This window comes from Euwallacea fornicatus, chromosome 10, assembly GCF_040115645.1.
Source record: "Euwallacea fornicatus isolate EFF26 chromosome 10, ASM4011564v1, whole genome shotgun sequence".
NCBI lineage: Eukaryota > Metazoa > Arthropoda > Insecta > Coleoptera > Curculionidae > Euwallacea > Euwallacea fornicatus.
This window is the reverse complement of record NC_089550.1, coordinates 1,122,893-1,149,035: the sequence shown is the minus strand read 5'-3', so window position 1 is coordinate 1,149,035 and position 26,143 is coordinate 1,122,893. Positions and strand designations below refer to the sequence as shown.

The 26,143-nt window shown below is 39.1% G+C and overlaps 2 protein-coding genes across 9 annotated transcripts in view; one reads left to right on the top strand and one right to left on the bottom strand.

Moving 5' to 3' along the window:
* Positions 1-26,143, bottom strand: part of LOC136341705 (sodium/potassium/calcium exchanger Nckx30C-like) — a 52,257-nt gene that overhangs the window by 21,742 nt on the left and 4,372 nt on the right. For 2 of the 8 annotated variants that reach the window (XM_066286959.1, XM_066286967.1), the window contains exons 2-4: positions 24,616-24,639; positions 18,415-18,450; positions 6,398-6,593 (exon numbers count right to left, since the gene is read on the bottom strand). In XM_066286959.1, coding sequence (XP_066143056.1) covers positions 6,398-6,593; positions 18,415-18,450; positions 24,616-24,639 — 256 coding nt within the window. The remainder of the gene's footprint in view (positions 1-6,397; positions 6,594-18,414; positions 18,451-24,615; positions 24,640-26,143) is intronic. The other 6 variants (XM_066286963.1, XM_066286965.1, XM_066286961.1 and 3 more) reach the window with 5 other exon arrangements.
* LOC136341555 (myrosinase 1-like) lies at positions 485-3,430 on the top strand. The gene is made up of 8 exons (XM_066286676.1): positions 485-676; positions 737-1,070; positions 1,911-2,247; positions 2,297-2,394; positions 2,479-2,648; positions 2,703-2,985; positions 3,048-3,154; positions 3,214-3,430. Exons 1-8 carry the CDS (start codon positions 618-620, stop codon positions 3,338-3,340), a joined length of 1,515 nt encoding a protein of 504 aa, XP_066142773.1. The 5' UTR covers positions 485-617; the 3' UTR covers positions 3,341-3,430.

Genomic DNA, 26,143 nt, shown 5'->3' with positions numbered 1-26,143 from the left:
TTTTTGGCATTCGTAGGGAAATCGAAAAATTCGTTGTGATTTTGGTTGTTGTCCGGAGGCTCTGTCGATGTGTCCATTGTAACAGCCGCAAAAGTAACCAAGAAATATTTGTATTGGAAACTTTCGTAGGTCTCCAAGCAATAGTTAAGCCTTGCTAGAAAGAAATTAATTAATGGTTCGTATATATAGATTAAATTTAAAACTGCTCATAAATGTATAGTGCAAATCATCTGATAGCGAAGGTATTAGGTACTTGAATAATGTTGATATTGACAGAATATTTAATTGAGCTGGTCCGCCATCAAACACCTTCATGACATTATCAGAATGAACTAATATGATAAAACGTAAGTTTTCTCTCTTGTCCCCTGAGGCAAATCCAATATTGGCTTTGGTGATAAATGCAATGAGGGAACTTAAACTCCTATATCGTCAGTACTTTTATGATTTGGCATAATTCCTTTATGGACGGTTATCAATCTTAAACAGTACTTAAACGTATTGTTAAATACGTTTAGTTGGCTTAATAACATTAATCAGTAACCACAATAACCATGGTTTGATTCATCGTTATTTTGACTAATTTCGCCCTAGAGTTGCCCAACAACAGCTCGTCAATGATACCCGGCATCAAAATGAAAACGTCCTTAATAATTCTACCCATATTAATACCTTGGTAAGCAGCAATTACTCTATACAATATCAATAATTAAGATTTATTTAAATTTACTTTAAGGGTCTCGGCAAACTGCAAAAAATGCTTCCCCGAGGGTTTCCTCTGGGGTGCTGCAACTTCAGCTTACCAAATAGAGGGGGCTTGGAATTCGAACGGAAAAGGGGAGAACATATGGGATTGGTTCACTCATTCTCAACCGGAGAAAATTTCAGATGGAAGCAATGGAGACGTGGCCGCGGACTCTTACAATAAATACCAGGAAGACGTGGAACTGCTCTCGGAGATGGGGGCCCATATTTACAGGTTGTCTTTGTCGTGGTCTAGGATCCTGCCCAATGGGACTATCAACAATATCAACCAAGAGGGCGTGAATTATTATTTGCGCCTTCTGCAGGTCAGAAAGTTTTTGTATCGACTATAACAGGAAATTCGAGGGTTTGCGTACGCGACGAGCAGGAGAGATTTTAACTAAAAAAGGCATTTTAATAATGACTTGTTCAGAGGGGAGACCCTGTATATTACCATGTTTTCAAATTGCAATGTATCAAAGGAACAACTGACGAGCACTAAGTCCTATATCGATCCCATGCGAATTTCCAGATATTCGAGGATTTAAAGGTCTAAGTGGCTGAAGACGTGTTTCACGCAGTTTAGTGGCTGGAAACTTGACTTTTCCAAAGAGGAGAGCCTGTATATTCCAATGTTTTCAAGTTTTGCTTTATCAGCACAATTTGCTAATGCACAGGGTGTCTCCTATTAGTTAACCGGAGATTCCTTACGCGCACGTAATTAGACTCTCTTCATGGCACTTTTTTCTTTTACGCTTTGTGCTCATCACACAGAGTGTTGAAGTTAGTAAAAAAGACTTTTGTTAATAACTTGAATGATGAAATTTGCGGTGACGTACAGTTCGCTAAGGCACACATATCTTACGATATGAGTAAAAAAATTTGGAGAACGATGGCGAAATGGGGGGTCGTGTACACGTAAACGTTAAAATCCCCCCGAGTTATTAACAAAAGTAATTTTTTTCCTAACTTCAACACCCTGTGCAACAAGTATAAAGGGCCATAAAGGAAGTCTGATTATTTTCGCATAAGGACTCACCGCGCAACGGATTGGTCTACTGATACGCGACGTCCTTTATGTATACTCCCACATGAGATACTTTTATATATCCAAACTTAACTACATCAAAGGAATAGGTTAATTCTTAATTGTTTGCATACCACAGGAATTGAGGGCGAAAAACATTGAACCACTAGTGACCATCTACCATTGGGATCTCCCGCTGCCCCTCCATCAACTGGGAGGTTGGCTCAATCCTGAAATCTCAGATTTCTTTATGGATTATGCAAATTTATGCTTCACTCTCTTTGGCGAGTACGTGAAATATTGGGTAACAGTGAACGAACCGTTAACTCAGTGCTATTTTGGTTATGGTTCTGGAACCTATGCGCCTGGTTTAACAAATTCCGGTACTTTTACCTACATCTGTGCTTATACACAACTGCTGGCTCATGCCAAATCTTGGAGAGTGTATAACGAGCTCTTTAAGCCGAGTCAAAAAGGTAGTTTTAATTGCATATTGCATTAGTGTGACAAATTAAAGATTTTTAGGCAAAGTTGGAATTGTTCTGGTTAATTACTGGTACCAGGCCTTGAATAGCACCAACGAGGCTGATATCGAGGCCGTCGAGATGGCAGCACAGTTTGGGGTAAGACGATCACCTAACTCCTCGCTAAGGACGGAAACAAATTTATCAGCAATTTGGCTTTAAATGGGTCAACTTTATTTCCAGTTGGGACTTTTCGCACACCCAATATTCAAAGGGAACTGGCCCCAACCCATAATAAACCGCGTAAGGCATTTGAGCGCAGCTCAAGGGTTCAACACCTCGAGATTACCAGAATTCACTCAAGAAGAAGTCGAACTAATCAAAGGGACTTACGACTTCTTGGGCGTAAATTAGTATGAAATAACTTCACATATTACCTCGTTTGTAAATGGAGGCGTTACTTTCAGTTACACCACGTACTACGCTTTTCCCATAAACAATTTAGAGGCAATAGAAAACTCTTCGACCAGTTATATTACCGATAGAGGGGTCAACTCTACCTTCATACCGGGTTACCCCCAGTCGCCCTCAGCTACGTGGTTGTACGATATTCCTAGTGGGATAAGAGAAATGCTCAATTGGTTGGCTAAAAATTATGACAATCCACCAATGTTGATTACAGAAAATGGGTGGGCCGATAATAACGAAGTAGGTGATCTCGACGATTCTGAGAGGATAACATACGTTGAAGTATGCATTTGCACGAGCTAGTTATTTCAGATACAATAATGCTATAAATCAACTGATTTTAGGGCCACTTATGCAGTATCCTAAGAGCCATATATTTGGATGGTGTAAACGTCTTGGGATACCTGCAATGGAGCTTCATTGATAACTTCGAATGGAAAGACGGCTATGAGTGAGTTGAATTTCAGTTTTTCATTCGACTATACGGTATTGAGGAGTGTTGACTTTAAGGAACAAATTTGGGATCGTCCAGGTTGATTTTGAAAGCACGAACAGGACCAGAACTCCCAAAGACTCCTTCAAGTTCTACAAAGATATCATCTCATCTAATTGTCTCGCACATTGCGCAATGAGATGAACGAAATTGAGTGAGATTTTTGTGTTCCGGCAACTGCTGAAATCTACTGAAAATTACTGACAAATAAACAAAAATAAATGTTTAAAAATACCATGTTTTTGATTTGATGAAACCGCGCAATTTGTTTTCAGGAACTCCTTGTTTTTTCAGGAACTCTGGTTGAGCTTCAAGGGCTAAAACTTTTTTTTTATTTAAACTTTGTGTTCTCTATTTAATTTCACAATGAAGTTCTAAATACGTTTATTCTCTTCGCACATTTGTCTCTTGCAATCCTCAACAAAAATTTTCAGTAATTTCAACGGCGAGTATGCTGGTCCTGCAGGAACAGGTCCTGCCAACGCCATCTGCCGTGTCACTCGAAGATAGATTCGAGATGCAACATAAAAGTTACGACAGATGGAGCCGATAGGGCTCTTTCCGCGCTTGCTGTTGACATTGTCGATTTTTGTCGGCGCAGACTCTGACGCGGTGCAAGTCGTCCTCATCGCAATCTGCAGATGCGACCGTGCCGAAATCTCCGGAAAACGGGATTCCAAGACCCTTGCGAAGATCAGCCCAAGGGGTCAAAACCTCGAAGCGGGGCCCTACTGGACTTCGTGGCTTTGGATAGGAAATTCGAGTCGACAATATCGTTTCGCTGAACAGTGTCGTCCTCCCCATCCTACCCAATTATCTCGCCGACTGAACCGCCTCCTCCACACACAGAAACCGATTATCAATTCCCAATACATTTCAGTAAACTAAGTAACATGGTATAAAGCCACCAACCATATTCCTCCGAATTTGGCGAGAGGAGCGAACAGTCCTCCCCTACCTGGCAGTGCTACTGCCAGTCACACGCGCACGGCATTGGGTGGACATGCGCAAATTGAGGAGACATCCGACCACAGTACCGAGTTGGCACGGGCGGCTCTCGGAGGAAACCACTGTCAGTCGGTCATATATCCCCAAGCCTGTGGACAAGCTCTGACCTGAACTAACCCGCAGATACACTAAGCGTAAAGGAAGGAAATGTACCCATCAATCAACCCATTAGGTGGGCCTCGGACGGTTTCTTAAAGACGCGTACATCTACGTAACGCCGGCTCGCAATACTGTCCCGTAACAAAAATGCGGACGGCATTGCCTAACAGCGTGGCGTGTCAACATGTGGCAACGTCGTAAGATCAAAGTGTCCCTTCGATTGGCGGTATTTCACCGCGACATCAAAGAATTGTCACGCACTATTGTTTGCGTCACTTCTTTGTTGCATGTTTGGACAGATCTTCGTAACATAGTCGCAATTTATTTTCCGTACTTATGGGGATTTTATTCCTTTGCCTTCGATGGAACGTTATTGTATTTTGTTGGTCCACACGATGTCCGGTGATACATTAATTCTTGACCTGCCGTTTTTCGGCACAGTTCAAAAGGATTTTGCACAGGAAGGTTTTTTTCTAGGGTTTCAACCTGTGCTCATGTGATTATTAGTTGCATAGACTACGTTTGACTATTAAAAAGATGCAGTACCCGTAACCATAAAAATCTTAATTGAACATGCGTAAAATGCAAACTGAAGAGGGTATTACTACCAAAATGGTCTAAAACACGATGCAGTATGGGACTAAATATCTTCTACGTAGGACCAAATTATAAATGTCCTGGTAACTTGACCAAGAAGACTATTTCGACAGAAATCATGAAATTAAGACAGTTAATATCCTCGGAAATTCACTCAATGCAGAAACTGAAAGTTAACGTTTCTGTGGAAATTAGGGCTTCTGATAAATTTACCTAGAGAATCATAATCTGGTCCTAAAAGTTGCAAGGAAGACAGGTAACGTTAATACAAAAAATCCACATGAAGATACCTTTACCAAGAAGAAAGTTTCCATTGCAGGAACAGAAAAAGGCGCATTATTGGTCACTGTTTTAGATTTCGTGGAGTATACTTTTCTAAGACAGCAGCCTCGCATCTATTGACCCTTAAGGTCAATGGATGAAAACACCTTAACGCGCTTTAAAACACACCTTGAGCCAAAAACGCCAGGCACCTTAAGCTTAAACACCAAACATACGGTAACTTGTAACTGGCAGTGATCCATTAATTCGTTAATTACCCTAAACTAACTAGATTTCTGTTTTAACTTAAATCCAAATAACTTCAAGCCGACACAGTCGGTATTAAGAGATACCGCGCAAATAAGTTAATGAGCTAATATGTAACATTCTCAAATGTTAAGACTTCATGTAAATTAAAGTAAATTAGCTAATAACCAAATTTAGAGCAATTCTAACTATTTAAGCTGCACTTAATCGTCTAACTAACCTAAACTAAGCACTAACTTGTGCCTCGGAAAAATTACTTATCGAGCCACTCTGTATACAAAATCGTCATTTTTGAACAAAACAGTCAAGTTGATGCGACCTTCGGCGGGCAAAACGTGACTCAATTACATTTGTCGTCACCTGAAGCTATGTAATGTCGACATGTTTACGTTTTGCAGCACCCCCGTAGATAATTTTAATTCTCAGCTATGGATGTTTTTGACTGCCAATGCGGCGGAAACTAACGGCGCCATCTATTAGTGTTGGATGCGAAAGTCACAAAAGGTGATCATGGAGTAAACCAAGTTGCATATTCTTTGAAGGTGTAAATTATAACGGAGATTTTTCCATTCAATTGGAGCTCGATGGTCGTCCCAATAGTTTTAGGATAACCCGGAATGTTCAGGACTCGATTGTTGTAGACGGACTATCAACCACTCGCCCTTGAACGGTTAATACTGAAAAGGTTCCAAGCACCACCGCAAGAGCGCTGTGTCACGATCAGCTTCACCAAAACGCTGAGCTAGGACCTCGAGATTTTCGAGGCTATTGCCTATCGAGCATTCACCCTTACAATCCATAACTCGCACCAACGCGCATCCCTTCTCTCTCTTTGACTTTTGATCAAGAGCAAGAAGCTAAATATTTTACAGTGCCTGCACATCTAACAACTAACAACAGAGCACCACATAAACCACTTCTACGAATCCAACTTTACCACACCCATAGAGAGAAAAATATTAGAGCTACCTGCATACTGACCATCGTGAAGGGGATCAATGGTGTGGATCATGAGCTGGAGGAGGCCGTGTCGGAACTTGGCTCCGGTGTGGTGGCCGGAGGAAGAGGGCGGCACTTGCAGCGTCTCTGAGGCCGTTCGCGACGTCACGCTGCCTCCCGGCTGCGTGCCCACGCTGGTCTCGCTAGATGTCGCCACAGTTCCGTGCTAAAAGAAACAAACCGCCATTATTATATAAAGCTATTTAAAATAACGATGGTAGTTGCATTGTTTGCCAGTCGGTGCATAAGCCAATCTAAGTGAACCAGAGTTTTAATATTCAAAAGGTTTTAAACTTGGGCCTAGTTGTGCTTAAAATATTCAAGGATATTCCTTCCTCGACTCGAATCGAATTTGCAAACATTGCATGATTTAGGATTTTCCTAGGTAGATAGACTGTAATGGAACACGTCGCTTGTTTGATTTAAGAGGATATGTGAGCTGTTTATGTTAAGGCAATCTGAACCTGCTAGATTCATCATTAATAACGATAGTTACGCCACTGCTTCCTTGTAAGAAAGGAATGAAAAAAGTGGGAGTTTGAAGTAAATTTATAGGAAATTCCCTCTCAATAATTCTCTAAAATCTATGAATAATGAGACAGGTCTCTGATAGAAATAATTCAAACGGAGACTTCAAAGGCAATTATTTTAATTAAGCAAGGTCGTCCTCAGGGGAAAACAATAACTTGAAAAATTAAGTTTATAATAACAAGATTTAAAGAAACATAATGTGTGCTTTGGCAAAGAAACCTTTTTGTTGAAACTATAATATCCAGAATTTCCAACATTACAAGCGAAATCCGGGCACAAAAGAAACTTTATCTCCCCAGCTGAGCTCAGCTTTAGTTGATGTCCTATCCGGAAATCAAAAATTAATGGAGTTGTAACCCATTTGGATGGGGTTGTAGGGAACATGAAAATTGACGTTTTCCATGGGAGAGTGACCGGAAATATCCATTTGGGGTCTATAAATTTTCAAAAACCAACTATTTACAAGATAATTATTTCAGTTTCAGTTCTGTTTTAGTTTTCAAAACATGATTGCTGTTCCTTGCAAACGGGAATAAAACGAAAATGAGGGAATAAAAGAAGGTTATTTCTTTAGCTCTCTTGACTTTTTAATTATTTCCTTATTCTGGCAATCAAAAATGAATGAGCTTTTATACGATTCCGTCGAAATAGAGACTGCATCAGACCAGTACGAGAGCACTGCGATACACCTCGTACAGTATCGCCTCAAAGAGACAATCGGTGAATTCCTCCAAAGTCATTCAGCAATCGTCACCACCCAATCTTCAATTTCAATAAAAATTAGAACACATTTACGTCAAAAAAAGCCATAACCACCATCTGTCATAGGAAGGCCCCCTAAATAAATCATCTAAGCTCGGATTTATAAGCGACATCATTCACATTATTATGTCACGTGACGGGTGAAGGGTTTAGGGCTAAGTTCGCCCTTAAAAGATGAAAGAGACAAGGACAATGTCGGCCTGATTGCGGCGTGAAAAGTTCGGGCAAAAATCAGGGAGCAGCCTGTGTTTCATGCTATCGATTCGGTTTACAGAGCTCGAACGCATTTGTTACGATGACAAATTCGGTTTTCGGGTACTTTGAGGATGTTCTTAGTTCCAGAAAGTTGGTAGCTCATTGAGGAAGTGCTAATTATACGTAAAGAGAACGAAAGTCGATCCGATGTTCGGTCTCATCGTCAGTATTCTATAGACATATTTAGGCTGAGAGTTTTTTAATCGAGGGGTTTAAACCGCAGTTCTTCCTCAAGTTCGAGACAAATTAACCCTTTAGCCGGAATGGTTGGGCCTAAACCAACACAAAAATGATTAATGTTCAAACTTTAAAGTCATTTGCATAGTTCGTTCGAATGCCGAAAGGTTAATGCTAAAATTTAATCGCTCGTAGCTCACGGAGATTATTTTCTCAGCGATTTTAGTGGAATTGATTAACAATAAAAACGCCATTATCTACGTCAAGAGAAGACTTAAATATCTGGAACGATAATCTGGGAACGGTTTTATGGATTTGTAAATAAGTGCTTGCGTAATTGATTCCCCTTCGGAAGGTTTTGATGGGAATATTATACTTTGCGGGGGGTGATTAGAGGGTGAGATGAATTAGGGCGGCAAGAAAAATGGATGTTCCGTATGAAAAATGTTCCTCCGGCAACCGTTAAATTTAGGTCAGACCAACGCGGAAAGGGGGAATTTCTGAGCTGCCTGAGTGTTTTCTGCAGGCACTATGGAATGTTCAATTTAAGGCAATTCGGGAGTAATTAGAGCAAACGGAACTGTAACGGCTCCAATGGGAATGTTTTAAAAGGCCCTAAATCTATGGCGCCATCGAGAAAGGCTGCATCATATCAACGGATCAGCTGCCACAATGGAGACTAGCTAGAGTAATGAGTTTCAAATAATTTTAAAGTTAATCTCTTATATAATTTGGAAGGCTTTTCGAAGCCCTTAGCAAATCTATTTGGAGCAATTAGAGCGCTAAGAACTCTCGCCATGTGACACTTTGAATGCGCCGACCTAACCGGTTTAAGTAAGCAAAGAGTTCTAAAAGTGTCTTTGTTAATTTCATTATTTTTTTCATCTGCACAATATCGCAAACGGTCTTTATATTTTGGGAAGTCAGTAATGTCGCAAGGAGTCGCCGAGAAGTTTAAATGCAAATTTTCAACTAGGAACATAGTTCAGCCAGTTTCCGGAGTAATTAGAGTGAAATTAACATCCATGTCTCCTTATCCATCTAGCTGGGACCTACCTAATTAATCATAAAGTTTGTCAAAGTATTAAAGTCATAATCAAGTCGCAATATCTGGACTAACACCTCGACTCTGTCGATCGTTCCAGGTGGACTTGCGTCCATTTCGAACAAAAACCACTTGCCTTTGGTGCTCAGTTTTTGGGGTAAGTTTTCATATTTTCAACTTCGTTTCGGTGAAATTACGGCGGAGGGGACTTGCTCGTCGCCTTGTACATGTAGCGGCGGCTTGCCGAACTAATTATTCAGTTTGGGAAACGTCAAATTATTAGGACTTTCAAATATTGCGACTGACACTTTTTGTTCTGCCGGTGCACGTGCGTCAATTTCGAACAAAAAGCACTTACTCGATGTGTCCAGATTTCGGAGCAAGCGGAGCGAAAGGGACGTCCCTAGCCCGTTGTTCAACAATCAATTATTTAATTAAATGTTATCTTTGGAAAAGTTAATAGTGGCACCTTCTGCATTTGCACCTTCAATTTCCACCAAGGACATCTTTAAGGCAACTTTCGGAATAATTAGGGTGATGGGAACTTCAACGTTTCCTCACCTGGCTGCTGAATTTTGGCCTGGTTAATAATTAAGGGTGGCGTCTGTCGTGATATTGGGCGTGTTCGATGTCTAAACTGACATGTTTTGCACTTTTTACGCCCGCAGCTCCGTTTATGGGTACCCTCGTATTACTAGGCGGTTCAGGGTTATTTTCAACCTTTGGTATTTTCGAGCTGGCCAGACCGATTCGGCGTACTTCCTAAACCCTTTTCAACGTACCCTCACTGATATTTCTAAAAAAACAATAATTTCCTTGATTAAATATCCGTCTCGGCGTAACCTTGAGGTTATTTGCACAAAGCCTATTCATGTTACATAAAACAGCCATTGAATTTGCATCGCTCTTGAATAATATATTAATGAATCATTCCCGCTGCAGTCACAAAGTCGGACAAAACGAAGGTCTATATTTCATTGTCGAAAAATGGCTTTGTGCCTCTGCTTCGGGATCATTAATTGTAAAGGGTATTGTGTGCAGCCAATCCGAAAATATCGCACTGAAAATACATATTTTTTGATTTTAACACAAAGTTTAAGTAAATATTTATCCATAACAAACAAGTGATTGACTCTAACGAGAGCTCTGAAACGCTTAGATAGAGTGCTGTCAGTCCTTTTGAACCCCGCAGCGATTCAAAATTACACGTCATGTTATAGGCAATATATGTGCTCGAAATCTGTTCAGAGGGGCTTATTTCCTAAGGGCCAAGTATGCCTTTTCATTGATACGTCAATACAACTTTATGGTATAGTTTTAGATTGATTTATGTAAGCTGCAGAACGTTTCCAGCAGGCACAAATGATAATTGTGCCTGTTGGGAACGTTCTGCTAGTTACAAGTTATTTCAATTACGTCCTCCTATACGACGTTTGGGCATGGAAGTGAATGTTCCAACGGCTTACATATAACGTTATCATTCGCGCTGAAGCGAATAAAGGCGATGATGAAAAAGATTTCTCTAATGCCGAATTGGAAAGGAAAATCTGTCTTTACGCCACTGTGTGCGATGGCTCCAAAAGCAAAGCCATTTACAACCTGCTACACACAGCAAAGACTACTTTGTTTCGCCCTCGAAACCACATTCGAGGCAACTTCGGCAATGTCTGGCTGGCTCAAAGTTTTTATTTCGAGCTGAAGCAAAGTGAGACAAAGCGATATTTGCTCGAGGCGGATTAAAAAATGTTCAGACGTCGTAATGGTTTCTGTCTGTCGTTGTTGAGTGTTTTTCTGGCTTGTGTGTTTAACGAAAATCATAACAAGTTAATACAGAGAAAATTTTTCGACCAAGGGAAGTAATAAAAAAAATATGCACCGCCAGGCCGGGAAGAGAAAAATGGAGGGGGGAAATGCAGGACGAACAAAAGTACGTAAATAAAGACATAAAAACCAGGAGTTTTAGCCTTTGGTAAACCATACCAAAATTGCCATGCTACGGCATTGAATTTCCGCGCGAGCAACTCCTAAGGTAATTGATCTATTGAGACACAGTGGCGTATGGAGAATTCCTTCGGGGAACAGGCAATTTTAAGAATCCTTACGGACAAATTGTCCTTGCTGTGTGTATAAATTTCAATTAGAGCTTTCCCCAAAATGCGATGTATAATTATTGAAATTGACAACTTAAGGTACCGAGAAGCATGTCAATATGAGGCCAAGGCGAAGAAGCTCTATTGAAATACCAAAAGAAGTATTTTTTTTTATCTATCCGTTCTACATTAATAAATTTCAGTGTGAACAACCCCCCGGATATGACATAAGTTTTGTAGCTCGACATGTGAAAGCACAGGGGCGCACGAGAATCCGTTCAGAAAAAATAATCCCCTATATCAATATCACCTTCATTAGTGATTATTCAAAGTAACAATTCACCTAGAATTACTTCCATTCTGAATCCCATAAATCAGTTTTCATCCGCTTTTCCATGTAAAACTACGTTAACGAAAGTGGGAAAGGTACGCAATGGAAAATGGCCTGGGGAAGAAAAGCTTGTTAATTAATATAGAATCCTACTGGGTCTCCAAGAGAATCTTCCCGTGCCTCCGTATAAGAGGAGACCTTAAGGAACGTTTCATGGATATTTCATAATCCTGATCAATTTTGGAGTTTCTGAGTAGTCCAACGAGCTCTGAAGAAACATTTTTCAAATATAGAGTGATTCGTATTTTTTTAAGGACCGAAATATGAATATTTAAGGTATGAATAACTTGAGGAGAAGAGAGGGGACTTACCAGCTATATTTGAGAAATTTTAAGAAAATTAATCAAGAATTTTGAGCAATGCGAAGCTGCCCAGAAGGACATAATTCATTTTTCCATTTTCTGAGTAACCAGGAGAAACTTTATGTAAAAAAACAGCAATTGCTCTCGAATTTTTGACACCCTGTATATTTTTTACCCAACTCTCACTGCATTCAGAATTCAATAATATCAAACTGCGATTTCTTTTTTTTAATTTTAACAGATTTATTCCGGATTTTGTGATTTGTCATCGCCACAAAGCATAAATATTACGACGCCGAAAGAACGTGGTACATTTGAAGTGCCCCATTGGAAGTCCGTGACGAAGAGTGAAGCAGAATTGAGAAAAACGGAACGGTGCATGGGTCGGTCATCGCCATTTTATGATAGTCTACCACGCCACCATAAACACCATAAACACATTCCAATCTTTCCAACGGAAAAGGGTCCTAACGAAGCTGTAGCTGAAGATCTCATATTTCAGTAACAAACAAGTACACTCGAGAATCTTGGTACACGACCATTACTTTAAACCAAAACGTTTCTACTTTGGAACTTAAAGAATCCCAAAGACAGCTCGGTATTTCTCAATCATTAGAGATCACATATTCAGGCAGATTAGGTCAAAAGGATTCAACTATCCAGGATATGTATATTTTTTTAAATCAAACATTATTAATGAGAAGATTGTGGAAGCCGCTGGAGGAGCTCACCGGAGTATATTCAGACTGCCGTCGCCATCTCTTTACGCTCATTTAAACTTAATCCCTGCTGCATATTGCACTGAAAAGTTCAGGTACCGATGCGGCCGTTGAGAAACGTAAACCAACCGAAGAAGCGAATAATATCCTAAAATAACCGAAAACAGCCTCCATAGCGGTCTTTAAAGAGGAATTACTTAAATAAGTCAACTTTCCTTTTTCTTGAATGACCTTATTTTATGCCATGTCAAAACATAAGACAAGAAGGATAGTTACTGAAGCTCAAATCTCTCCATAGTTCTGGAAATTTGGAAGTAACGAAAGAAACCGTTTTATCACGGCCATTGAATGCGGTGAAGAACCGTCTCGCGTAATTGCATGTACTGGACTCGGTCCAAAATGCCACATTTCCGGCCAAAGCACCTCTTCTTAGCAGTAAATCGCCTGTTCATATATCGTGATATATGGCCAGCGTCCGCACATATTGGACTCTATTTTAAGAATCCCATTCCTTCCTTTGATGTAAAAAAACTGGAAATAAAATAATAACATATTTTATGCTTCAAAATGGCACTTGTGTTAGTTTGACAGATATTTGTGAGTATGTCAAATGTCAGTCCTCTCTTGTCAAATGTCAGTCTTCTCTTGTCAAATGCCATCTAGCGTCGTTGTTAATCCCAGTTGATAAACGAACTATTTTACTTCTAAATATAAGACTAAGCGATCGTAAGAGTTTTTACTTCCATCTTTAGGTGTTTTTCCAAGTGTGAACTCCTGAATTTGCTGTAAATTATTCGGAGGAGAAGAATAAACCTGTGCCTGCTTTTACGTCACTCAATTATGGATGAACGACCGTGATTCCTTACGACGAAGTCGAAACTGCTTTAAAGGGATCGACTGACACAACCAACTTTTACGGAAAACGGGCCGTCATGGAAGCTGAGGACAAAATGGAGACTCAATTAACTTTCCAGTTCTAATAGAGAATATCGTTTGTTTTCTTTGTGTTTAGCAAATTCGAAATTCCGTGCTGGGGATGTTCGTTTTGATGTATACGAACTCGAGGCAGGTTCCCTTGAAAAAGGAATAGTGAAGGGCAAGATTCAGAAATTAAGGATCAGTTAAATTGATTTTGTTCAATACTTAGAGTTGCGAAATTCTCTACATTGACTACATACGCCATTTGTTTCCTGGAACGTCTGGCATTTGCCAATGTACAAAGAGAACAAAAATGCGAAACGAAGGCACTGGTAATTGCGATTTATTTTGCAATATTTTGAGCCGATTCTGCGCTTGGTTTGCATTTACAACATTCAGCAGAAAACGTCCTTTTTTGACTTGTTTAGTATTTTTGGGGCAGAGTATGTACTAAAGGAATATTCCATAGTCTTAAAATTCAATTCTGCGAAAAAACGAGGAAACAAGCTTAAAATCCAATAAAAAGTTCGAAAACATCTGTTACGACACTGATGTTTTATTAGTTAAACTTACTTCAAAACCAGAGACGCGCCATACTGGGGCCGCAACACATCACATTAATCTTTTAGAAGTTCATAGAGCATACATTTTCGAAATTCCGCATGTTTGAAAATATCCTCTCCGGCCATCGATTATCACGAAGAACGTAGATGCTTGTTAAGGGAAATTTCCAAATCAATTGAATCCGAAGCCCTACGCGACCGGGGTAACAACACTTTTTGATCGTTTACGATATTTGCCTCTTACCAATTTTTGACCAATGGTCATTAAAGATATATACATATTTACATATTTCCGAAGAAAACCATCACCGTAATGTAAATGGGCAAATCGGCCTTTGGCGTGAGCGGCCCCTTCGTGAATCCCAAAAAGCCGCCATTCAAAGACACCACCGCTATCGTTTAGAGTCTTTCACGGAAAAAGTTAAACTAGTCAAAGTTCAGCCAGCGGCTCTGTGCATGTCTAAGTATAATTAGTTTTACTAGAGAACACTGCTGGCTAAACTTCTAACAGCAGTTAAATTACCTTCCTGCTAAGTTAGCTGGAAGGTTTAATCGATGCAACTGCCACAGTAATTATCCCTAAACCCTTAAATTTGCACTTTTTCAATTAAAAATTAGGTAAACTCAGAGGATTATTTGTTTACTTGCCCATTGGTTCTACCTTTGTTCAAGTAAATTTCTACGTATTCCTACAAAGTCTAACATCACACAAGAGACCCATGCATACCACCAGTTCTTTTGAAGTTGATACTTTATAGTATTAAATGAAAATCGCTATTTTATTGAAAATATTAATCGCCTTTTAGTGCTTTTAATAAACAGCAATTTACAGGACAAATCGAATAAACCAGATTGGAACAATGCAATTCTAAAATAATTGCTCTGCAACGGCTTTTTGGACCGTTCGAATTTATTTTACATGACGTGTCATTGATTACTCTATTATTGCTTTAGGTGTTTTAATGTTAACTATATACAACGACTAGATTTAAATGATGGAACTCCCTGGGAACTGATTTATTATTGAGGTCCGAAGGAAGCGCAAAACGAACGGTATATCGCATTAGAGAACTCCTCACCCTCATCGATTGATAAAGTGCTGTATCGGAACTTGGTATCCTTTTAAAATTAATTATTGTCAGTTAATGCCTCTTCACGGATTTATTTTCGACCGTTTTCTTCGAATCTCATTTGTCCTAATAAACACAAAACGAAATTACATCCTCCTGCTCACTGCAGAACACTTTCGAAGGCGGTTGAAAGGAACTGAAATTTCGAGGGATTCCAATTGTCCAAATAAAAATTAAGCGTCAATGAATTTGAAACTAAATAGTCATCAACGCGCAGCCAAGACGTAGTTTAATTTTGCAACTGGATCGATTGAAAAGCAGTGGCGTGTCGCGGAGGAGACTTCACACGGCAACAAGGGAAACCAGCCAAAAGAATAGAACAAATTGAAAATGCCCACATAAACTCTCCAAGCCGATGTATTTTGAACTAGCTAGTCATCAACCTATTGCGAATAAATGGTGGCGCTCGGAGCTTAGTTCCTCAAAAAACAGACAAATTTGAGGAATTAAGTGTGACCAAGTACACCTTCTGTGTGAACAAATGTCGGAAAATATCTTCGCGGTGAAATAAATAGTTAAAATGGCGCTCTCCTACGGCTGAACAAAGTGGCGTAGGAGAATCGCTTTCGATAAGGCCACTAACATATTTCGAAGCAGGAAGGAAATTATAACGCACCCGCTGCGACACTGAGTTTAGCAGTTAATACCCACCTAACGACTCGGCGTGACCCACGAGACTCGGAACTCGATTGGTCAAAAAGCAGTGGCGCAGCGGGGAGTCGGTTCGTAAAACGACAGAAACGGTTAAAGGAAAAGAATGTTTGGTAAATTTGCGCATCGCACGTAAACTTTCTACTAAAGAGTCGTGCGTAAATAGTGAAGTCCCCGACCGAGACCGGGCAAGAGGCCTTAGCGCACGAGAGTGGTTTTTACTCGGGTGTCAAAATTGATTTAGGGAATAACCAAAATATGTCATCGATAATTTATCGCAAATAAACAGCGGAACGAGTTCAAAGCTCCAAGATGTATCTTTCACCCTTTCTGATATTTTATTCAGTACCCACCATCACTAGGTCGGAAACTGATTATCCAGTAATTGAATACAAACTCATGAAACACCAAGCGTAATTACGTCTGTTCTCAGTGTTTTCTTCATCGATTATTTAAAAAGTTAAAAGGTGTTTTCTTTTACTCTCCCGTCTGGGAACTGAATAATTCAGCTTCGGCTTAAATTACGCGTTAAAACAATAAAAAGGTAACAATTGCTTAGGGGTTGTTGAATGGGATTAAATGAACTTAAGTGGAACAACAGACAGAAAGTTTTATCTTTCGGTGGTAATAACAGTGGGCGACTTAGAGGATTGTGTGGAGTTCGTTTCGATTATTTTTACACATAGAGAAATTTTAAAATTAATTCTGTTCGAAAAAATAATTTATAAAAAAAATAAAAAAAAATAAAAAACATAACGCAGCTGTACAAAATATTTTAAAGAAACCATTCAAACCTCTTAAATAAATCAAAAAAATTCAAAAAGTCCCTTTTTAACATCGATCTTAGTCCCTTCTCTTCCCTCAGGAACCGAGTATTCTAAAATCTTATTCAGGTCCAAATACAGGTTCAAGCGAGCTTATGTAGATTCCCGTTATTTTAGGCAAATTTAAGAATAACCACTCAGCTACACGCACTATTGCAGCATAAGGTAAACATTTTAGATTCAGTTCAGGCATATAATTCGAAAAGAGTTCAAAAGGAAATCACTCAGCTACACTCGATTCATCTAAAATTGACCCATAACTGTAGAGGTTGATTTGAGTTATCGATGAGGTTAAGGCAGTTAAAATTTGAATTTGGCACATAACGTTCACGTAAAATGCTCAGTTTCACCCGCAGTCATTCTCAGTCAATACAAAAACCACATCGTTCTAGCACAAAGCAAAAGGTTTGGTCCTATTTCTAGGCTCAGTTTAGCCAAATAAAGTTCATGTACCGGGTTAGTTCCCAGTTTATTGGATACTCCTTCTAGGCATCCTAGTTGAATCGAGCCAATTCAACATAGCATCACTCAGCTGCACACGCTCCTTTGGAATTAAACGAAAACTCAAAAGTCCTTTTCCATAATGGTTTCAACTAAAGCTCGATGCAATTACAGTCATTTCAAGTTAGTTTGCGTTACCCTCAAATGTAGTTTGGAAAAAAATTCTTACGTAATTAACAAATAACACTCAGCTACACATGCTCTCCCGCTTCTCTGAAATCGTGTGAAAGCTCGAATTTGAAAAGATCTGACGTAAGTTCCCATCATTTACGGTGGTCGGGGAAATGAAACATCGCTAAAGCTGCTTATTAAAAAAATCACTCAGCTACAGGTGCGTTTCACTGTCTACTCAATATTAAACTTAAAATGCACTAACGTGCACGTAACTCCAGGGGCGCCCGCAGTCGCGATTCGGATTGGAGCTGGATTTGAAATTCTCGTTAGTTTAAGTTATTAAAGACAGTTCATTTGGAATAGAAGCTGCGCAAATTCACTCACTACTCTAAAAATTCACTCTCTCTAACCTGAACTGACCTGAACTCAATTTTCAAAACCGTAGAGCGTCGCTAGGTTCGAATTCAAGCGCACAATTCAAAGAGTACTCGTTGAATCATTGACTGATTTCCATTAATCAGTAATTTGAACTGAAATGTCGCTTTTAATAGACTTTTGGAAAGACCAGAAGGACGGCTTTCTTTTAATAAAAAAATTCCATTAAAAGACACGAAAGCCCAGTTATCACCCAAATCCCTATTTGGATCGTCCCCTGTACAATCGAAAACAGTTACCAGCGAATTGAAGTTGTCTATCTATACACTAAATCCAACACTAATCTAGTGTTTAATAAACTTCATATTTACACTAAATTTCTAAGTTTTAAAGTGTTTCTGTGCAAAAGCCCTTCTAATCGTCCATCAACTAAAAGAACTGGCAATATACTAAGTACACCCAGAAAGTTCAATTACAATAGAAGTTTTCAGTGACTTCGTCGCCTTAAAAGCCGCATTTGCTGATATGGCCTCTAAAAAGTGCACAAAGGGCATTTTGAGGTGACGAAGATTGTATAGGAAGGTAGGAGAAACACCAACAACAAAGGTGAGGCAACAGTAAACTAAATACTCCACTGACCTTCTCATTGTCTACTATGACACTGACCGAAGCGGACTGAAAAAAAACAAAATCAAATTAAAAAATTATCAAATTCATGGTGAAAAATTAACTAAAACGCTTCAAAATATTCATTGCATCGAATAGGCAAAACTCCGAACTCCGAATTCCTTCCTTCCCGATAACTCGGGGATCGATAAGGATTATATTAAATGTTCCTGACCTTTAACCTTTCCCGGGCTCGCAATAACTGATTTGGGGAACTTCGAGTTTTGCTTTCTTTTTAATAATATACTTAAACAGGCTTTTGGACGATAATGCCTTCGTGGCACATGTTTTTTTTCGACCGAACACACTTCCAGGGCAACATCTATTAAACCAAGTATTACGGTTTCACTACGTGCTCAAGTGAAACTTCTAAATGCTCAAAAGTTTTAATCAAATTGTATTTGGATATTTATCTTTTTTCTTGGCAAACTATAAAGCCTTAACGATTAAAGTTATACGACCCCACTTCGGAGAGCTTACGCCAATCTCTTAAGGGGTCACTTTGTTGCCACTCTGCTGAAAAGTAAAGCAGCTGGCAGAGCCGGGGCGTGTAATACGTAGTATGTCGCTAAAAAGATATTTTTTCTTCTTTTTGAAAGGTTCTAATAGCCGGATAGTCCGAAAACTCTGACCCTCAATCCCTCTGTGCTGGACTATGACCCGAGTGAATGAATATGTTAGAGTTTGCCCAGTTCCAGTGCAGTCGACCACGCAATAATCCGGCTTCAGCGGCGAACATGAGATAAAACTAATAGCGTAACTGCGAGCGTCTGAAATTAAAATGTTAGAAAATTCGCGGCCCTCATCTGCTCGAAATCAAAAGCATTTTTTAAAGCGTCGTCCTGCGAATCTAAGGCTTATTTGCGCAGGTGGTTTGCACTAATTGCTCTCGAGCAATTTTGCTCTGCACGAGCCCTTTCATGATCCCTCATTTTGGCGATTTAATGCCGGAATAGAAAGTTGCGCAGGGCGTAAATCCAACGAATTTGAAATTATCCCATAATTGCTACAAATTTCTGAAAATTATATATGCCGCTATGGACGGTGAGTTTCATACTCTCGACATTCCTCTACATCCAGAGAAATTTGGCGAAGCGCCGGAAAAATGTCAGGGCTGTACTAAGAGGGCCGCAAACAGTAGGGCCCGAAATCCAACAAAATCAGCCACATCCGTAATGTGTAACCGTGATACGCCACTGAGGGTAATAAATTTTTCAATAAATTTAGAACTCCTTTCCTAAATCGTTCTAGATGGAAAAATTCTCCTCTCTCCAGAAGAGAAGAGTTCCTCGTCCGGCATTGCTGACGTCGAAAATAGGTGCAATTATGATCTTGCTCGAAAACGTGACCGTTCTTCAGTTTTCGCTATAATCGGTTCAAATATTTAACGGATCATCAATAAATTAAATCAGAAACCTTTGCATGTCGACCATTTTAAACTTGATGACGATAATGTGGATCCTAAAAGTTCATTGCTAGACCTCGACTTGTAGATATCTATTACGACAGTCCTTGACCGATATCTTTGCAAATGCACTTGATATCGATTATTATTGTTATTTATTCGCCTCAAGGATGCGAGTTTTTGAATAATTTATAAGCGTTGATGAGTGTTATTATAAAGTTACTTATCATAATGGCAATGTTGCTGGAATGTACAAATTGAATAGATTTGATTAGGACAGGTGTGTACGAGCCAGACCTATTATTAACTGCATAGTCGTTGTTTTTTAGAGGGGAATATTTCATATAAATCCTGAAAAGGGGGTGTTATTTTTAGAAACAAACAGTAATAACACAGGGTTTTATACCATTCCCGGTCGCTTTCAAGGTTTGAAGTATTGAATTTTGCTGCCTTAATGAAGGCTGGTGTATTTCGGGGTATCTGGGCCTCAAATTGCAAAGAATCATTTATTTCGCAGGACACGTATATGAAAAGCTGACCAGGCAAAATCAATCTGAAGCTATGGAATGAGATAAAATCTGTCCTGTTGATGAAAAGGTTTTACTTCTCTTTTCGCATTGTGGAAAGTGATACGATCCCATTGTACGTTATAAAAATATATATAAGTAGCTTGACAAGGTTTTCTTTTTCATTTTGCTTTCGTGCCAGCAATCAGGATCAGTCTTTTTCTCGTGCTTATCTCAAATTTTCTTACATCAACGTGCCCATAAAAGTCACTTTTCCCTCTACTTTAGTTTCTTAGATTCTGAAACTGCTGATTTTACAGGTAGTTTGCGACATACGGGCTAGGTATGCCCGTGTTCCGTATCTCTGAAATTCGAGCAGGCAGGCCAGTTCCGACTATAATTAGTATACGAATTCTTTAGATATCGATAATTAAACATGGAATGAAGAATTCCAAGTTAGGTCAGGTCAGTCGACTCAATTTATTTTAACTATCCTCGGTATTGAGACAAATTTCTAAATATTCTAATTCGAGCTGTTGTTCACCTAAATCAACGCATTTGGATCCTACAACAGATCTTAGATCACTCGTTTCAGCTCCTTACCGCAATTATTGGCACTCTTCCAAAATCGCTAAATTAAAGGCCCTGAACTATGTACGACAATTCCATTTAAGTAGTCTTATAGAGCTCGCAGTGACAATTAATTTGGTATAATTTCCAGATAATTTAATCAAAAAATTCCGGAAATATCGGCAAAAAACATTTGCATTAACAAGATTTCAATGTATAAATGAATTGAAATCGCTGCAACGTTGCTCCCTTATCCAGAGCGATTTGGGGCGTGAGTTTTACAATTTCCATTAAAAAAATTCTCGTTAAGTAAATTTCTTGAACTTAAACAATACGGCGAGTCCCAGAACGTGAATTAATTTTTTATTTTAGAAGCATCAACCATTTCAGTTAGTAATTTGCAACGAAAATCACTAGCTACATCCCATTGCGCGCTGATAAAAGTAGTAAACAGGCAAATGGGACAAAAAGGAATGATGGGTTCAACCATGATGTGCAGAATAAACTAACAGGGCAAGCCTCAAACAGCTTGAGGCATTGATACATGGGATAGCAATACTGTCATCATATATTTTATCACCAGGCTGTAAAGTGGCATTTTCCCGGGCGGGCGTGAAATTTTGTAACACAGTGTAATGTAAAGCCACGTAAGCATGTCAAAATACATTTCGGGCGTGTAATGAACGATACTTTTCCCTATTAGACTCTAAAAATGATAATCAATGCCTCGAATTAAGTTACTCGCTCCAGATAAGTTGGTTTACTCGAAAATAACTTTACAAGGAAATCCTGCAGCTTTGGAGAATTTACGGCCAAATTACGCCCCAGTACATAGTAAGGGGATAGTTGTGGAAACGATTGTACTTTCCCAAACAATAGGGATAGTGAAAAAACACATTTCGCACTATTACGGAAAGGCATCAATTTCCGCACTTGAATACGTGCCGAGAACTTTCCTTCCCGCGAGCAGGAAAGAGTATTTCTTGGTCTCCGGCGAGGGTTCAGTAATGGAATGTACCACGATGTGGAGGTGTCCTGATATGCAGACCTTGTTGACTCCTTCTGCGTAGCGACGTAGAGTGGCAATTTTAATACTTTTGCGTAATACGGCAAATTCGGGAGAGGGAATTTAAAGAAATGTAAAAGCACTGACCGATTTGAGTTAATAATTTACAACCATCATCATGGGTGCTAGTAAAATTCAAAAGCCACGTCTCAGCCTCATTTTGCTTTGCTAGCAATCGCTTTATGCATGTCCCATTGAAGTATGCTTCATTTGTGAATGTCGGCTTTGAACCTAGGGCTGACCTCCTTTTTAATTTAAAGGCACGTGGGCTTTTATTTACCTTGCCAGTCCTATTTTTGTATCGTGGTTTCAGTGATGTACGAGCGATAGTCGACCTGCATGATGCCAGATTGCTCTGATTAATTGCGGTGGTAAGTTCAAGTGGAAATGGCTTTTGTCTGGACCCTTTTGGGTTTATCTGGATTAAAAGACCTGTTTAAAGGAAAAACTGAGCAAATGTCGATATTTCCTTATTTCTAGTGCTGCCGTTCGAAATTTAAAGTAATTTATGTAGATTAGCAGCTTTGTACGAGAAGTTTACTTCATAAACGTATCTGCTTGCTTAATCTTTTGGAACAACAATCAAAGAGAAGTGGGTTTATTTGCAAACATGTAGGGCCTTCGCACAAGTGCAATACACGCAAATTTATGCCATGCATGTGCCTTGAACTTTGAACTAAAATACGGCAGTAGGAAGCTTTAAAATCCCTATAAAAACCGAAGTTTTGATTGTGGAAAACGGTGCAGGAATATTTGCTTCTCTAATAGCACCGAAGTGACTGCGCACCTCCCTGGACCCCTTTTTGTCAAATTCGCTCAATTTCCTGCTAACGCAGAGGAGTGTTATCAACACGTTCTTCTTGTTATTAATGAATAAACATTCGCGCAAAGCGATAATTAATTACTGCCGCTTTCTGCTTTAGAGAGACGTCTAATGTGTGTAATTTCATATCTTTTGTTTTAAAATTGTGCGTGTTATCAAGAGCTTTTGGCACAGTTTAGAAGATTTAGTGTCAAGAAAGGGATCCGAGAATCGTTGGATAATAAATCATTTTCAGTCTATTGTTAACAGAAACATTCGGTGTCTTGGAGGTAAAAAAACCCATTTACACCATATTTTATTACACATTTCACTCCTCCGGGAGTTCTTCGTAAAGTTGTTGGTATCGATTCCTATTTGTTGAACATTTGCTTTCACCCGCTTCTTCAGGCTCATAATGCCACGCTTTTTTGCTTCGATCTAGTTCTACATTTTCTCTTTCCACGTCTTTGGTTAACCTGTGTCTTTTTGCCTTATGTCCCACTCACGGCGGGGCAAGACTATGCACTTTGAGGATAAATTGCGCGGCAATTTCAATACTGCAAAGTGCCAGATTTCGCTAAACAAATCCTTCCGAAGATTTCCTCTGATGAATGAATCATTAAAATAGCTATAAAAAATAGTATAGATTTTTCAAATTATGCAAATGCACTTAATTAAAAATTAAGGATACGAGTGTGAAAGAAGTTTCCGAGCGTTAAAAATTTCTAAATTTCCCATTAAGAGCAGAATTGCTGCCTCTACTTTATAAAATGTCCCTACATTTTCTTGTAAAGATTCTTAATAGGGATTAATCAAAAACACTGAAAGTGAAAACACTGAATCAAAAACCCCTAAGCTGTTCCGTTACGTTTCAAAAGAAGCTTGAACAACTCCAAAAATCTTTCACTCTCTCCCTCTGGATGCAATCAACGCATATATTATATTTTCTGTCTTTATTTCAGAACGTGCACCAGAAAAGTATCGTTGTATGCTAAAAATCGTGTACGAAACTCGTTCGGAAAAATTATTTTATGCAACTCGTTTCATATTGGACAATAATCCGACATGCGATGTAAAACTATACATTTCCTGACAGGTTACATAAAGAGCTATTGGTAACATTCTGTAAACTGCCATCATGCAACAAATCATGCGTATATCATGCAAATTATCAAAAATTCAAATTAAAAGTTAACTAGAAACAAATATACTTTCAATATAATATTGTAACCCAATATTTACACATTGTGCCCCACCATTACTGCCCGACCCGTAAATCAGCCACATATTTCTTATGCAAAAACATTATGGTTTTGACCCTCGTTCTCGAGAAATCACTATAAAATTTGTCACTCTATATTTCCCTTATTATCAATATTTTTACACAAAAAGTCGGTGACTGAACTGCACCCTAATAAATAATTCAATAAACGAGTCTTCATTGAATTTGATTGAGAACTTTTCAAACGTCGACATTCGCCATTTCGTCGAGATTATTCCGTTTAAAGACACTTTACGTTTCTGCATTTCATTGCAAATTCCATTAATTCTCCCTAATACTTATCCCTGGAAACAAAGCTTAATAAAACTCTTTAAATAACTACCTACACGTCCCCCACGACTCCACGACAAATAGCCAAAGTCACGTTAAAAACAAATTAATCTAAATGGATTTTAAACCTTTACAGCTCCGAAAATAGGCTCTCCTGTTACGTCACAAATTAGCCAATTTTTGGGGCTGGTAGAACATGCAACGGGAAGCGTAGAGTATAAAGGAAGAGGGGGTGAGAACTGAGAAAAAAAGGAAGCTTTAATTCTCACTCACCAGAGCTTGAGCGGCGGCTTGGTGCTGGAAACAATGAAGCATACATTTAGTACATACAGAGAATTTACAGAGCAGCACAGTGATTCGAAATAATGAGGAATACAAGTCGTATTTTAGGATTATGTGTACATTGGGTTTGGGTCAACAAGCCACTTTTATACTCTGAGAATCAACAAAATAACTGCAGAAACTAGTTTTTTCTTTTATTTTGCTCGGAAATAACGCCTCGCGCGCCAATGGGGGTTGTTGGTGCGGGGGAATTGCAAACTATTCTCAGGGAAAGTTAGCATAACACAAACTCAGGGAAATGAAAAAATTCCCCGTCTCGATGGCTAAAGAATTATGAATAAGGGTTTTCGTTCGAGCTCTTAGTAAAAGGTGGATGTTTTTGCAGTTCCATCATTACAATAACCCCTACGTATAGAACGCATTTGTAGGAATTAATGCGATTCAAACATTATAAAAGTGGCCTGTATAATTCTAATTAGATATAAGTTTACACAGGGTAGTTGACTATATAGAATAGACCATTTGTCTGCTTGTGCTTGGCTCTTATGGCACCATCTAGCAGCGAAAGCGACTATATGTTTCACTCCCTGAATACATAAAAGTACAACAGATGGCGCCCCCTAATAACGGACGCTCGCACGTCTTAATTTAGTTGGCTGTCAAGAATCTATTTCGACCTCATCAAACCTCCGGTTTATCAATCCGAAATTCTGGGCTTTGATGAGCAAATTGAAAAATCGCTTCATGGAGAAAATATCATTCGCAAATCGAACAAGCTAACGCTTAGAAGTTATAGGCCAAGAAATCCCCGAGATTCTCATCTCCGATAAACGCTGAGAAGAGCTTCTGAAAAAAATCTATCTTTGAAGGAACTCTATGAATTCCGTCCTTAATGCAAATAAGAGGACATGGCGAAATCTGTAATTATATTCGCATTAATGAGCAAAATTGAAGGGACATTCAGAAAGTGATCGGAAATATCGGGTTGATGTGGAATTATAGAAGTGCGAAGGTCGAGGCGGAAGTTTGTAGTGGAAATCCAGGTTTAGAAAGACATGTCGAAAGACGCTGGAAAACTAAATGATCAACTAATTCCTGAATGCGCGAAAGTAGTGAGAATTCTAATTTTTCTTCTGAGATGGAAACATCTGTTAAATAATTTTTAAGAATTTCCTGTGCCTCGCGGATTGATTACAGCCGGGACAGCAAATCAACTTCAGGTTTCCTTAAAAATAACAGCTGAACTTGGTTTGATGGTAACGAGTTTCGATCGACGTCGACATACACAAACTAACTGTCGTAATACATAAACAGCGAGTTTCTCGGAGAAAAATTAATAATTCTTAAAAGAAATCACGTCAGAAACCCCCAAAAATTAATCCTCCCCGGCATTTCCCCCAACTGCCAGTTTACCCCACTTTACATAACTTCAACGCGATCCCGATTTATCTCCAATTAACTTTTTGGACGCACGCCCGTATCAATATGTTAAAACTTTAATCCGGACTCCGTGCGGTCT

Bases quoted from the DNA above. Each gene is read 5' to 3' on its own strand.
- LOC136341555 (XM_066286676.1), top strand. From the start codon at position 618: ATGATACCCGGCATCAAAATGAAAACGTCCTTAATAATTCTACCCATA. The intron at 677-736 runs GTAAGCAGCAAT...ATTTACTTTAAG, and splicing joins CTACCCATATTAATACCTTG to GGTCTCGGCAAACTGCAAAA. The intron at 2,649-2,702 runs GTATGAAATAAC...CGTTACTTTCAG, and splicing joins GACTTCTTGGGCGTAAATTA to TTACACCACGTACTACGCTT.